This window comes from Sinocyclocheilus rhinocerous, unplaced genomic scaffold (assembly GCF_001515625.1).
Source record: "Sinocyclocheilus rhinocerous isolate Xijiao unplaced genomic scaffold, SAMN03320098_v1.1 scaffold447, whole genome shotgun sequence".
Lineage (NCBI taxonomy): Eukaryota > Metazoa > Chordata > Actinopteri > Cypriniformes > Cyprinidae > Sinocyclocheilus > Sinocyclocheilus rhinocerous.
This window is the reverse complement of record NW_015648653.1, coordinates 638050-650063: the sequence shown is the minus strand read 5'-3', so window position 1 is coordinate 650063 and position 12014 is coordinate 638050. Positions and strand designations below refer to the sequence as shown.

General features: G+C 38.7%; 3 protein-coding genes across 7 annotated transcripts in view; 1 reads left to right on the top strand and 2 right to left on the bottom strand.

The window, feature by feature from the left end:
* Positions 1-3319, top strand: part of LOC107710158 (cilia- and flagella-associated protein 100) — a 10004-nt gene extending 6685 nt beyond the window's left edge. Inside the window, exons 12-14 of the mRNA XM_016514891.1 lie at positions 1120-1322; positions 1410-1503; positions 3149-3319. Coding sequence (XP_016370377.1) covers positions 1120-1322; positions 1410-1503; positions 3149-3262 — 411 coding nt within the window. The 3' untranslated portion in view covers positions 3263-3319. The remainder of the gene's footprint in view (positions 1-1119; positions 1323-1409; positions 1504-3148) is intronic.
* A 161-nt stretch (positions 3320-3480) lies between these two features.
* On the bottom strand, positions 3481-9071 carry LOC107710153 (zinc finger protein ZXDC-like). The gene is made up of 10 exons (XM_016514882.1): positions 7153-9071; positions 6902-7054; positions 6743-6821; positions 6073-6203; positions 5654-5938; positions 5499-5562; positions 5209-5413; positions 4811-5065; positions 4635-4736; positions 3481-4165 (listed from the first exon to the last, which is right to left on the bottom strand). Exons 1-10 carry the CDS (start codon positions 9041-9043, stop codon positions 4079-4081), a joined length of 3252 nt encoding a protein of 1083 aa, XP_016370368.1. The 5' UTR covers positions 9044-9071; the 3' UTR covers positions 3481-4078.
* A 1944-nt stretch (positions 9072-11015) lies between these two features.
* The window catches only part of thumpd3 (THUMP domain containing 3), a 9189-nt gene continuing 8190 nt past the window's right edge, over positions 11016-12014 (bottom strand). For all 5 annotated transcript variants that reach the window (XM_016514888.1, XM_016514887.1, XM_016514885.1 and 2 more), the window contains 2 exons: positions 11549-11672; positions 11016-11323 (listed from right to left, as the gene is read on the bottom strand). In XM_016514888.1, coding sequence (XP_016370374.1) covers positions 11135-11323; positions 11549-11672 — 313 coding nt within the window. In that variant the 3' untranslated portion in view covers positions 11016-11134. The remainder of the gene's footprint in view (positions 11324-11548; positions 11673-12014) is intronic.

Genomic DNA, 12014 nt, shown 5'->3' with positions numbered 1-12014 from the left:
CGGAGAGTGCAAGTGGCGATTGCAAGTGACATTGTAATTTCGTTTCTTTTTTCTTGTCTTCACCACCTGGCTACTGTTATAAAATGTTGAGAGATTCAAACAAAAAGTAATAAAAAATAGAACAAAATAAAAAATAAAGCCTGCAAGTGAAGTCGCTAGTGGAAGCGCAAGTGTCTGAGAATGCAAGTCTGAGAATGCAAGTCTGAGAGTGCAAGTGCGAGGCTGCAGCCAGACCCTTCTCAAAAGCTGGGAAAGGGGGCGGGGAGCAGGAGCTCATTTGCATGTAAAGAGACAGGCACGAAAAACAGCGTGTTTCTGCTTCCACTCAAAATAAGCATTTTCAAAATGATATAATAAATGATCTGTGGGGTATTTTGAGCTGAAACGTCACAGACACATTCTGGGGACACCAGAGACTTATATTACATACTGTAAAAAGGAGCATAATATGTCTCCTTTAAACTTCAACAAACAACTGAAAAAACTTAAAAACAGACAAACACTAGCAGTTATAGACATTTGCAAATCAATTCAATGTCATCGTAACAGTTTAAAGCATTGTGATTAAAATTTAAGGAAGTTCTAGAAACTTCTAAAATATGCTGTTCATCCAACTAAGTGACAGCAATAACTATAAAAGCAATACAGTTTTTAGTTAGTGCAATTCGTCCTTGTGCCAACAGCTGAGTTTTGTATCAAAGACAAAGATTTGTCAATCTTTTTGTTTTGTTTTTTTCTTCTGTATTCTATTAAAACATAAGTGCTACTCATTGCTTCTAGAAACAAGCTGCTTAGTTACAATCTTTGCATTGATATTACATTTACATTAAATGTAGTCATTTAGCAGACGCTTTTATCCAAAGCACTTACAAATGAGGACAATGGAAGCAATCAAAATCAACAAAAGAGCAATGATATGCAAGTGCTATAACAAGTCTCAGTTAGCTTAACACAGTACACGTAGCAAGTTTTATTTATTTATTATATAATCAATAAAAACAGATAGAATAGAAAAAGAATAGAGCAAGCTAGTGTTAGAGGCCTTGATATGACAGTAACTTGTCAGTGAAAAACATATCTAGTGACCCAAGTATACAAGTACTGATACCTTTTCCTCAGGACAAGACGCTTGACTCACTGAGCCGTAAGGTGGAAGAGGTGTACCATTGCTGCGTGGGGGAAACTGAGGCAAACCTGACAACTTTGCAGATGCTGACAGCCATTGAGGAAAAATTGGGGGAGCTTCTGGAAAATGCAGATATGATTCCAAAAGACCAAATGAGTATAGCTGAACGTGCCAAAGAGAAAGAGAGGAGAATGAGGTGACTAGATCCAGATCTACATCTACATTAAATCAGCAACAGAATCATCTGTATCAGTATGTTCCTCAACTTCTTTTTACTGTTTAGAATGCGTGATGAGAAGATATTTCTGCAGATGAAACAACAGGAGGAAAGACAGAAAAAAGCCCTGGAAAGATCTCAGGCTGAGATTAAGAAAACGGTAAAAAAAAAAAGACAAGAAACTTAAGTTTTACTGCAATAAATGTTGTCTAATTTACCTTTGGCATAAAATCATATTGCAATTGTTTGTCACTATTAAAGGGGATATTTATTTTTCCACAAAAAAAAAAACATTTTTAAAAACCTTTTTTAAAGGGGTCATATGATGCGATTTCAATTTTTCCTTTCTCTTTGGAGTGTTACAAGCTCTTGGTGCATAAATAAGATCTGTAAAGTTGCAAAGACTAAATGGTTTTATGTTTACGCCGCTCGATGCAATGCAACGCGTAAAAAGACAGTACAAGTCATTATAATCCGTAATTGTCCCCACTGGATGCAACAAATGCCTCGTTTATAATGGGTTTTAATGTTTTTGTCTCGTCGCTCCGGCCGGACAGGGCATCATCACAGTATGGTAGGGGCGCAACATTTCCGTTACACGCTTGAGGTATTCGACCAATCACAACGCACTGGATAGCTGGCCAATCAGAGCACACCTCGCTTTTCAGACCGATGAGCTTTGTAAAAATCAACGCGTTTCAGAAAGGCGGGGCATAGAGGAGAAACAATAATGTACAGTATGTGGAAAATATTGAAAATATTTTTTAACCTTAAACTGCACAAACACATTTCATTACACCAAATACACAAAATAATGTTCTTTTTAGCAGCATCATATGACCCCTTTAAATTACTTTAGTTGCAAGTCATGTCCAAATTTGTTACTCCCACATCCTTCAGTCCCTCTTTAGATATGTTTCCATTCATCTATTTTTATGTTTAATTTTGGGATATTGCATAAAAAATGCTGGATGGAAACACCAAGATGTGAATGAATTCTAAAAACTGTATGTGCTCAATTGAGGCGAATACATTTTTATCGAGTAGCAAAACATGCGCATAAACTATGATGGATACACATTTACTAAATAAATTCTTCGATAGGCAACAAAAAATCACATGAATTTGCGCAATAGGATGGCATAATCTGACTAACTAGTGGACCGATCTCGTTGAGCAGCTTCTGAAATTGTGACCATAAAGTGACCATTAACCAGCTTCAGAGAACCATGAACATGTAAATGTGTTTCCTAACTAGTAACTTATTACCTTAAAATTTCAGGGGGTACTTCAAGCAAATATATTGACAAAACGCTGTCAATATTTATATAATGCTGACAAAAACGCTGTCAATATATTTATATGTATATATAATGCTGACAAAAATTTGCATTTTAATGTGTTTGAAAGACAAAAGCTTTCCAAAGACATAGTAATACACGGTTAAATAACCCACTGAGTGATAGTTCAAATAAAAATGAACGTGTTGATCAGTAGTTGATGCAATATTGAAATGTTGAGAAAACCATTCTTGTAAATCAAGTGGTCAAATGCTGTGTGGCTTCTCAACTTTCTGTGTACTATACGAGTATTTTTAAATATAATGTGTGACTTTTGGTATGGCATCAGAGCAAGTCAGACAACACTCGGACAGATTTCTTCACTGGGGAAGATTAAACAGAATGTTTTCATAATACATCAAGCTCTTCTATCTCCAATGATCTCTTATGTTATAACATCTTTAAATGACTGATATTGCTTTTCAAACAAGTAGGAGTGAGAACAGGTCTTCTGCTTTCTTTTAGTCTGTCAAGAAGCTGATGCCACGCTCTCAGCCTCCTGTCCGCAAACGTGAGTCTAACAAAAACACTGAAGCTACAGACCGGGAGAATGAAGAGTTCCTGTATTTCTTAAGTTAAAATGAGCATGTTGATACTTGCTTGAATATAAATACAAATTTATTTCTGTAGATAGTAGGTAACATCAAGTATATTTTCATTCCTTCTTTTAGCAAGGTTTAAATTTTGTTTTTTTAAAAGGATATGAATATAAATGAATGTATGAATCATGACCATGCAAAATCTTGTGAAACTCAAAAGAAATATTTGCTGACACAAACTGGAGTCAAATGTTTGATTTAAATGTAAAATTTTATTCACCTGTCCTGAAGTAAACCAAACCTAATAAATACATTTCAACTGCATAATTTTATAAAAAGTAGAACTTTTTTCCCACAAACATTTAACCTAACTATATCTGCACTTTACAAAGCCATACAAAAATAGGCATCAAAACAACTGTTTCATAGTGGTGAATCAGGCAAACAAGTTAAGGTCAAATCAGACTAGATATAAACCGCTCATGACAAACAGTTACACTTTCAAAGACCAATAGTATTTATTTTGGTTAAGAGACAGATCAATGATGAAGTCCACTGCCATTTATCTTTTGTGTGCTCACAAATCATTATACTGAAATATGTACTTTGTCACGTCACATGATCAAAATTAAACAGAAAACTAAATGTGCTTTGATTTTGGGCAAATTAGCTTTCTGTATGGAACAGTACTATTCTGACTTCATGTATTAAACAAGAATGTAGTGATTTGCTTAAATTAGATCATGATTAAACCAGTGGAGGCACTGAGAAAAAGTACAAGATCATCTGAGAAAAAGATAATGAGAGAGACAGCCTGACATCAATGGTCTTTTAGAAGCACTTGCTGTTTCCACCATCACTCCAAGTCTTGTAAGTTGATGGTGCTCCCAGTGAATTGGGAGTTATCAGATCCATTTTCATCTTCAGTCATGACTGTAGGTTCCTACAAGTGATAATATTTAGATTATTTTATAGGATACTGTATAGAACAGTAACAACTGCCAATTTTTCAAAACCCAACAGGACAACTGTATGGCACACAATCTCATAAAGGATATATATATATAACCTCCAGCAAGGAAACAGCCATGTCAACAGCATGTAATGACATCCGTTAAATGTAATTTACTATACTATGCAACGAGCAGTTAAAATGCCAACCAGCAGGGAATGCAGACCTCTACCTCCAGTTACCCGTATCTGAATACCATCTCGTGGCCCTTTTTGATTCCGCTCCCCTCTCTTTCCCACTTCACTTCATGTTCAATCGAACTACTGTCATATCTAAATATTAAAGGTAAATTATGCCAAAAATTAATCTTAAAAAAAAAAAAAACTCCACTACACTCTACTACAAATAAAGCAGGATACAAAGTGAGGCAATGATTATGAGGCTTAGTTATTGTATGAACCTGTAGGATGTTGACGGGTAGATCCACAGTGAGCTGAGAATGTGAACACGAGGTCTGTGAACTCAGCTGGAAAGCCAAGTCTCCATCAGCAGCAGGGTCATCCTACAACAAACACTCAAAATCAATGTACTGAACTGAAGTGAGAATGCTTTCAAATTCTTTCCCCATCATCTCACCTGCAGCAGCTGAATCTGTACAAATTGTGCGCCTGCCACCGGATCCCGGATGGGTAGCTCACTATTTCCTGTAGCTGCTCCTTCTCCAAAATGAGCACCTGAATTAGTCGGCGGAGCAGAACTGGTGCCCTTTGATCCTTTAGTCTTTCTCTGGCCAGTCTCTGAGGCACATGTGGAAGAGCCTGGACCTTTCCGTTTTCTCCTCTTGGCGAGCTGAATGGCCCTGTAGTCTGTGCGTGCTGATCCACTACTCTCCTAATGGAAGAACAACAGAACACATTTAAACTTTTGGGTTACCTTGTTTTAAAATTGCTGAAGAACGAACATTTAACCAAATAAAAATTCTATTTTTCAGCTATCAGTTTCAGAAAGTTCAAGATCAACTCTTTATTACTAACCATAACGGGGCACGTGACCGAGGGCAACTCTGTTATTTTCTGTCCACTGTAGGATCCACTGTGGCTGGGGAACACAAACTGACACATCCCTTTATTGCCATCTGACTGAGCCATGACCTCCACCCTGTTTAACAAGGGCCCGACGGCTGTCTCACTGCCTGGCAGGTCAGCCCGAATACATGTACGCCCATATCTTGCCCAGCCGCTAAAATGAGAGGATCCACAGTTTTTGCCCCATTAAGGGCTGAGCCGACTGATGCTGGATCTATTGTGAGGATTCCGGTGTTGACCAGAGGCATGTCCATGGAGAAGGATCCTGCCCCAGTACTGCCTTCACTGTAGGATCCACTGTGGCTGGGGAACACAAACTGACACATCCCTTTATTGCCATCTGACTGAGCCATGACCTCCACCCTGTTTAACAAGGGCCCGACGGCTGTCTCACTGCCTGGCAGGTCAGCCTTTGCCTGCGGAGAGAGTAATTCCGGTACAGGGGTTGCCGTCAGAGCCATGGAGGAGAGCGGGGCGGAGAGAGAAGGAACAAGAGAGGAACTGAGTGCTGGCTGAAGAGCTGATGTCAGTGAGGAAAGAGACTGAGAGAGCGATGAAGAAAGAGATGGCGTGAGAGTAGATGGCGATTCTACAGTCAAGGGATTGCAGGAACTCAGAGTGTGGAGTTGTTCTGAAGATGCAGTTGGAATAGCCAGAGTTCCCAGCTCTTCTGGGTTGACTGTTTGCACATCATCCAAATGCAATGTGGCATGGGGCAAAACCCCTCCACCTCCTCCAGCGCCCAATCCAGTGTCATTCATTCCTAAGCACCAACTCATTAAAAGCAGTCTGTTCTTGTACTTAAATGCCTACCTTCTACAGGGCATTCAAATGGCTTGGTCCCCAAGTGCGTGATACTGTGGCCCTTCAGGTGCTCAGCCCGTGTAAAGGATTTCCCGCAGCCTTCCTCTGGACATGCAAACCGTCTGTCATCATCGTGCTTCCTGTAGATGAAGATCAACGCCTAATGAATCACTTTCAGCAGCATGTTGATGACTTTGAAACCATATGTAATCTGAAATTAAAATTAAGTTATATTTTTGGTCTTTTTTGCCTTTATTTTAAGAGAACAATAGAAAGAGACGGGAAGCAATAGGGGAGGAGAAAGGGACAAGGAAAGGACCACAAGATGGGACTTGAACTCGGGTCGCCCCAAGCACTGCTGGCTATATGAACAGAGTGCTGTTCATGTCATTTTGTCACTTGAAATGACAAAATGTAAAATATTCAGTGCACAATGTTACTGTACCTATATTGTGGTGGGCACCATGCATTGAAGGGTCTATAAGTTTCAGTATTTTAAAGTGTGATTATTTTTAAGCCTATTTACTATTTATTAATAATGATGAAACTTGTAAAAGCATTTTCATTAAACAATATTATTCATAATAACTACAAAAAACTTGTAGGAATGGAGTAATAGGATACACAGTGAACGCACATGCATGTGTGGGTATAAGAGGGTCAAACCTCTGCTTCTTACCGTTTGTGCCGGAGTAATTTGGACATGCTTGTGAAGGTCCAACCGCAGGAATCAGAATCACAAACAAACGGTCTTTCACCTGGGAGGAAAAAATGAGAGGGCAATGTTAGAAAACTGAAGTAATATTGCTTTATTCCAAGTATCCGCTCATTTGTTCACCTGTGTGACTACGGAGGTGTATTTTGAGCCGACAGGCCTTGTCATATCGCTTGTCACAGCCAGGATAGGTGCAGGTGAACTGAGCCATTTCTCTAAAGTGGGTTCTGTTGTGGGAGAACAGGGCGCTGAAAGTGATGAAGGTCTTCTCACATCCTGAGGATGCACAGAAACACCACTATCAGGTTGGTATTACTATCTGCAATATTGTCAACTTTGGCTTGGAAATTGGTTAAGATATCAAATTAACTCACCTGGGAACTCACACTTATGTGGTCTCTCTGGTTCAAAGTGTGTTCTTTGATGATTCGTGAGTCTTGTGGCGGTGCGAAACCTCTCACTGCATACTTCACAGATAAATGCATTTTCCTGGTCATGTGCTTTAACATGAGCTTTTAGATTGTAGACTGTGGTGAAACGGCGACCACAGTTTTCCCACTCACATTTATAAGGCCGCACTTTGTCATGAGACTGCAGGTGGCGTTTCAGTTTGTATGACGTTGTGAAGGACCAATCACAGCCCTCCACTGTGCACTTGAAGGGACGCTGGTCCTCTGTGTGTAGAACCAAGTGGATTTTGAGATTTTGCCGGGTATCAAAGGTGCTGGAACAGCCTGGTTGGGGACATCTATACTTTACTACTGAACCTTTCTTCGTCAAACCCGACAAAGTTAATACGTTTATTGGCTGTTGTTCTTCACAAGTAATTGATTTGCTTTTCGAATTTTGGCAAATACTACTATCATCTTCTACAGCACAAACGGTTCCTTCTTCTTGCTTAATTGATGAGTAAGAATCCAGAGTAACACCCATTTCTGATAGCGAACAGTCATCAGCTAGAGTCAGCTCTGAATCACTGCCAGCAAATCTGGCTTTTGGCTCATCTTGTAGACTCGAGGTAACATTGCTAATTTTCCCAATGGATTTACTTCCCCCATCATAATTGAGCAGCACAAAATCTTCATTGTCTTTCATTCCCAAATGTTCTTTTAAGCTCATCATACCATCCTCCTTGTAAGCATAGCCCTCTGGTGGGGTGGCTAGGGTCAATATTCCATTTTCAATAGTCACAATGATACTCTGATTGTTAATCATGATGGTCCCAGAGAACGTTTCGTGCACATGCATTGGAGTCCCATCAGGACCACAGTCCCCATTACTGCTGGACTCTTGATTAGCATAATCCATGATATTCATTTCAGCCATTTCAGTTGCAACCCTGTTCTCTGGACCAAATGCAGGGCTATTATTTTTCGTGACACACTGCATCAATTCTTCTGTTGAATGGTCAACTAAATTATTGCAGAGCATTTCTACAGTTGAGACCTTTGGCGTTTGACTGCTCCCAGCATAGTCGTCTGACAATATTGGATCTCTATTCTCTGCCACAAGACAGATCTCATTTCTAACATTTTGGTCTGTTGTCTCGGATCTGGAATTTAAATTACTGTGGCTTGACAAATGTCCCGATTTGGATGTTCTGTTGAAGCTTTCATCTGAATCTACTGGGGAACTGAGAATCTTTGACTTGGGTGTTGACGATCCATTCTCGTCAGCTCTGTATTGAAAGCTCGTTTGTTGTTCCTTACGTTCATCTTCTTTATGTACTATGTTAAAAACCACGTATAGTTCCTCTGGGCTCTTGTTCGAAGAGGTGGAGGTGTTGCTGAGAATCCTCTCTGTCGTGTGTCTTTGTTCACAGCAGTCGGTGTCCAGAAGGGGAAGCGCCATTTGCAGATCGTTGTCATGTTCATCTGCCCTCTCAAACTCGGAAGGCAGCAAGTCTAATTCATTAAACACCTTTTGTTTGTACGCATTCACGTCACCGAGTTCTGCATCTGCGGACTGAGCATCATATTTCTTATCATGGTTGTTTTGAAGAGGCAGAGCGCAGCCGCTGCCATTTTCCGCAACTCGAAGCGGCGAGGATCTGGCCCGGTTGTTGTTGGCGTCACTTTCTAAGCCCAGCGATCCCGAAAGACCCGAGATCGCATTTTCAGTCAGACGTGTTCTCGCATGAATCCCAGAAGCTGTGGTCTGCTGAGAGAATGTCGTGTGGAGCGGGACGCCATGTTGGTACTGGGTGTTTTTGGTGTCAGTAAGCCCCTGGATTTCCATCTTGGTGTCCCTGTAGCAGCAGCTCATGAAAGCTCCGCCCTTCACATATGAGTGCCCGATCCTGATAGGCCGGTATAAGGCTTGCGTCATACCAAACACATTTTTCAACAGTGGAACATGTTATATTGTACTGTCAGAAATATGAGACTGAAAGAAGGATTCTAATGCAAAATTGAGAAAAAAATGCAATTTACACCGAGATATATTTTACAAAATAACTCAAGGAATGAATGCTATAGTTTTATTCTTCAGTTCCTTAAAATAACTAATTTGTGGGAGAGAATTTAATTTTAAAAAAATTACAAAAAAAAAACGGGGAAGGAAGTAAGTCACTTTTTGATTCACACTCCATACCAGTTGGTGGCGGAAATACACCATTTTGTTGTTTGTCAACCACCAATAAAATTTCAAGAAGAAGAAGAAACACATTTTTCAAGATCCTCAATAAGATTAAATTCAGAAAAATAAGAAAAAAAGGGAAAACAAATATAAATTGAACTCACTCTCCTTGAAGATGAACAGTTTTTGGTTCCATTTATTTAATTAAAAGGAGCTAACAATTTATTAAGTTATTTCGCTGAGTGCAATGAAAATAAACGTTATCCATTGGGATAAAATGATCTAATTGGCATTAACTGAAAACAGCATTAAGTGTTAGTTTATGTATTTTGGTCAAGATGAAAAAAGGGGACATGTTAGTGTTTGATGTTCTATTGAGTTTTAGAATTTAGAAGAGTTTCTGTTGAGGATTTAAATGGAGCTTGGCTTGGACGGGTGTAGGTGAAGAACCCTGCTGGAAAACCCTAGCCTAAACTGGGTTGCTGGTTTTAGCTGGTTTAATCTGGTCTTCTAGCCTGACCAGTCTGGAAAACCAACTGAGACAAGCAAACCAGTTTAGACTGGTTTAAGTATTTTTTTTCCTTTACTCCAAAACCAGTGATTGCAAATGACAGTGAAGTGATCATTGCACCATATGTTACATACTGTATAGTAATTAAAGTAAGCATACTTAACATGCTAATGTGCATTACTGCTAGCCAGTTTACTGCAAGACATTCATTTAAGATACTTTGACATATAATCTCTCTTGGTTAGGCTAACTCAGTTAGGTGCATTAGGTTTCTGCTACACAAATCTTTGTCATTCTTGCCACAGAAATAGCATGAAATCCTGCATGCATGCAGAACAGTGGAAAGCCAGATGAAGAGCTTTTTCTCAGCAAAGAGAAAAAGCAAGGCTTGAATGTAATCATAGGTTTAAAACTGATTATAATATCAATTATACCTGAATGTTTTACATGCGTTATGCACATTACATATGGGGATCATTTCTCACAGCTACATTTGATTGTGACAGTGCAGTCTTTTAGTGAAACATTCTCTAAAGAGAAAACACATCAAATAGGCCTATGCAGAACAATGCATAATTATTTAGTAAAGCAGGTGCTAAAACAACCCACTAGATGTGGCATTTATGATGCTTCACAAGTCATTGACTAAATGAAATAACATTCAAATGCATCCTTGCCCTGGCCAACCACACTTAGTTTGATAAAAGTACATTTCACTTGAACAATTAATCAAGTGCATTTGAATTGGTAGAAGTGTTTCGCAGTGATATCCTTTTGTCATTTGATGTTTTTCAAAGGATGGGAATAAATTGTCTTGATCTGAAAAAGCTTTCACGTTATCATTAATAAAGTGTCTTTATGGTTCTATTGCTTAGACTTATTACTTATTTCACTTACCATTGACTATCTGTTTAAATCACACCACCGTGCACAGTCCTACTAAAACCAATTATGCTAAGATAGAAATGTATTATGTAAAACATCACTTTGCATTTAAAGCAATAAAGACAAATATGGCAGGTCCAATGCAGAGGGAACAAATGATTTGCAGTTTCACTTAGTAATTGTCTTTTCACAAAGAAATAAATCACACCTCAAACTAAACGTTAGAATTTGAACATTTTATTTTCTTGGAATAAGGATAGGCCAAGATTATGACTTAAGTGAACTAATCAAAAAAAAAAAAAAAGACAGAAAAGACTCTGGCATGTTAACTTCAGGAAAAAAGGAGGAACACAAAGACATTTGCTAATTGTCTGTCAGGCTTCTCACTGACTAGCGTCCTTCATATTCTCCTTTTGTGATCCTGTTGCTGTATGAGGCTCCATTACATCTTCAGAAGTGGTGCCAAAAACTACTGCCGTTCTTTTGAGAACAAAAACGCCAGCATGCAGTCCCCCCACATTCACCCAAACAGTGTGCGATTTCCGCCACAGCCCCTCCATCTGCGACAATGCCTGCAAAAGATGGTTAAAGTATTAAGTAGGACATTATGAGGAGAAATGGACTTTCTGCATTACACACAACAAGGACTTATATGCGATTCAAAATACGCTTAAACTTAAAAAAAAAAAAAAGATCCAGTCCCATGAAAACTACTTAATAATCATTGTATTTTCATTCCAAAATGCTTTTAATAAACCACATCATGAACTATGATTAAGAACTCATAGTAGCCATACCTTCAAGAAACATTTTTTATCTTGGGTCAGCAGTACAGCTTTTCCTGTACCAGGTTTACAAACTCGAGCCATTTCTCGAAGACATAAAGGGTATAATTCCCAGTTCTTCTTCTTGGATCCCATTCTTTAACACACACAAACACACACACCAAAGAATTTAAAATACAATGAATAATTAATATAATGATAATGTAATAGGATTATTAATTGCAATAATAAACTGGAATAGTATGGGATATTAGACTCTAAATGATTAATAGATGCACGCACAATTATCCATGTACTGCATACATTTTATACATGTATCTTACTAACCACACACAAATGCCTTTCAATTTGACGTGCGATTACTAATGGCTTAAATGAGCGACTATAATAGCCCTTTTAATAATAATAATCATCATATTAATAATACGAGGAAGGAATAATTGACAACGTGCCGTTGAATTACAGAAGAAAAAAAACT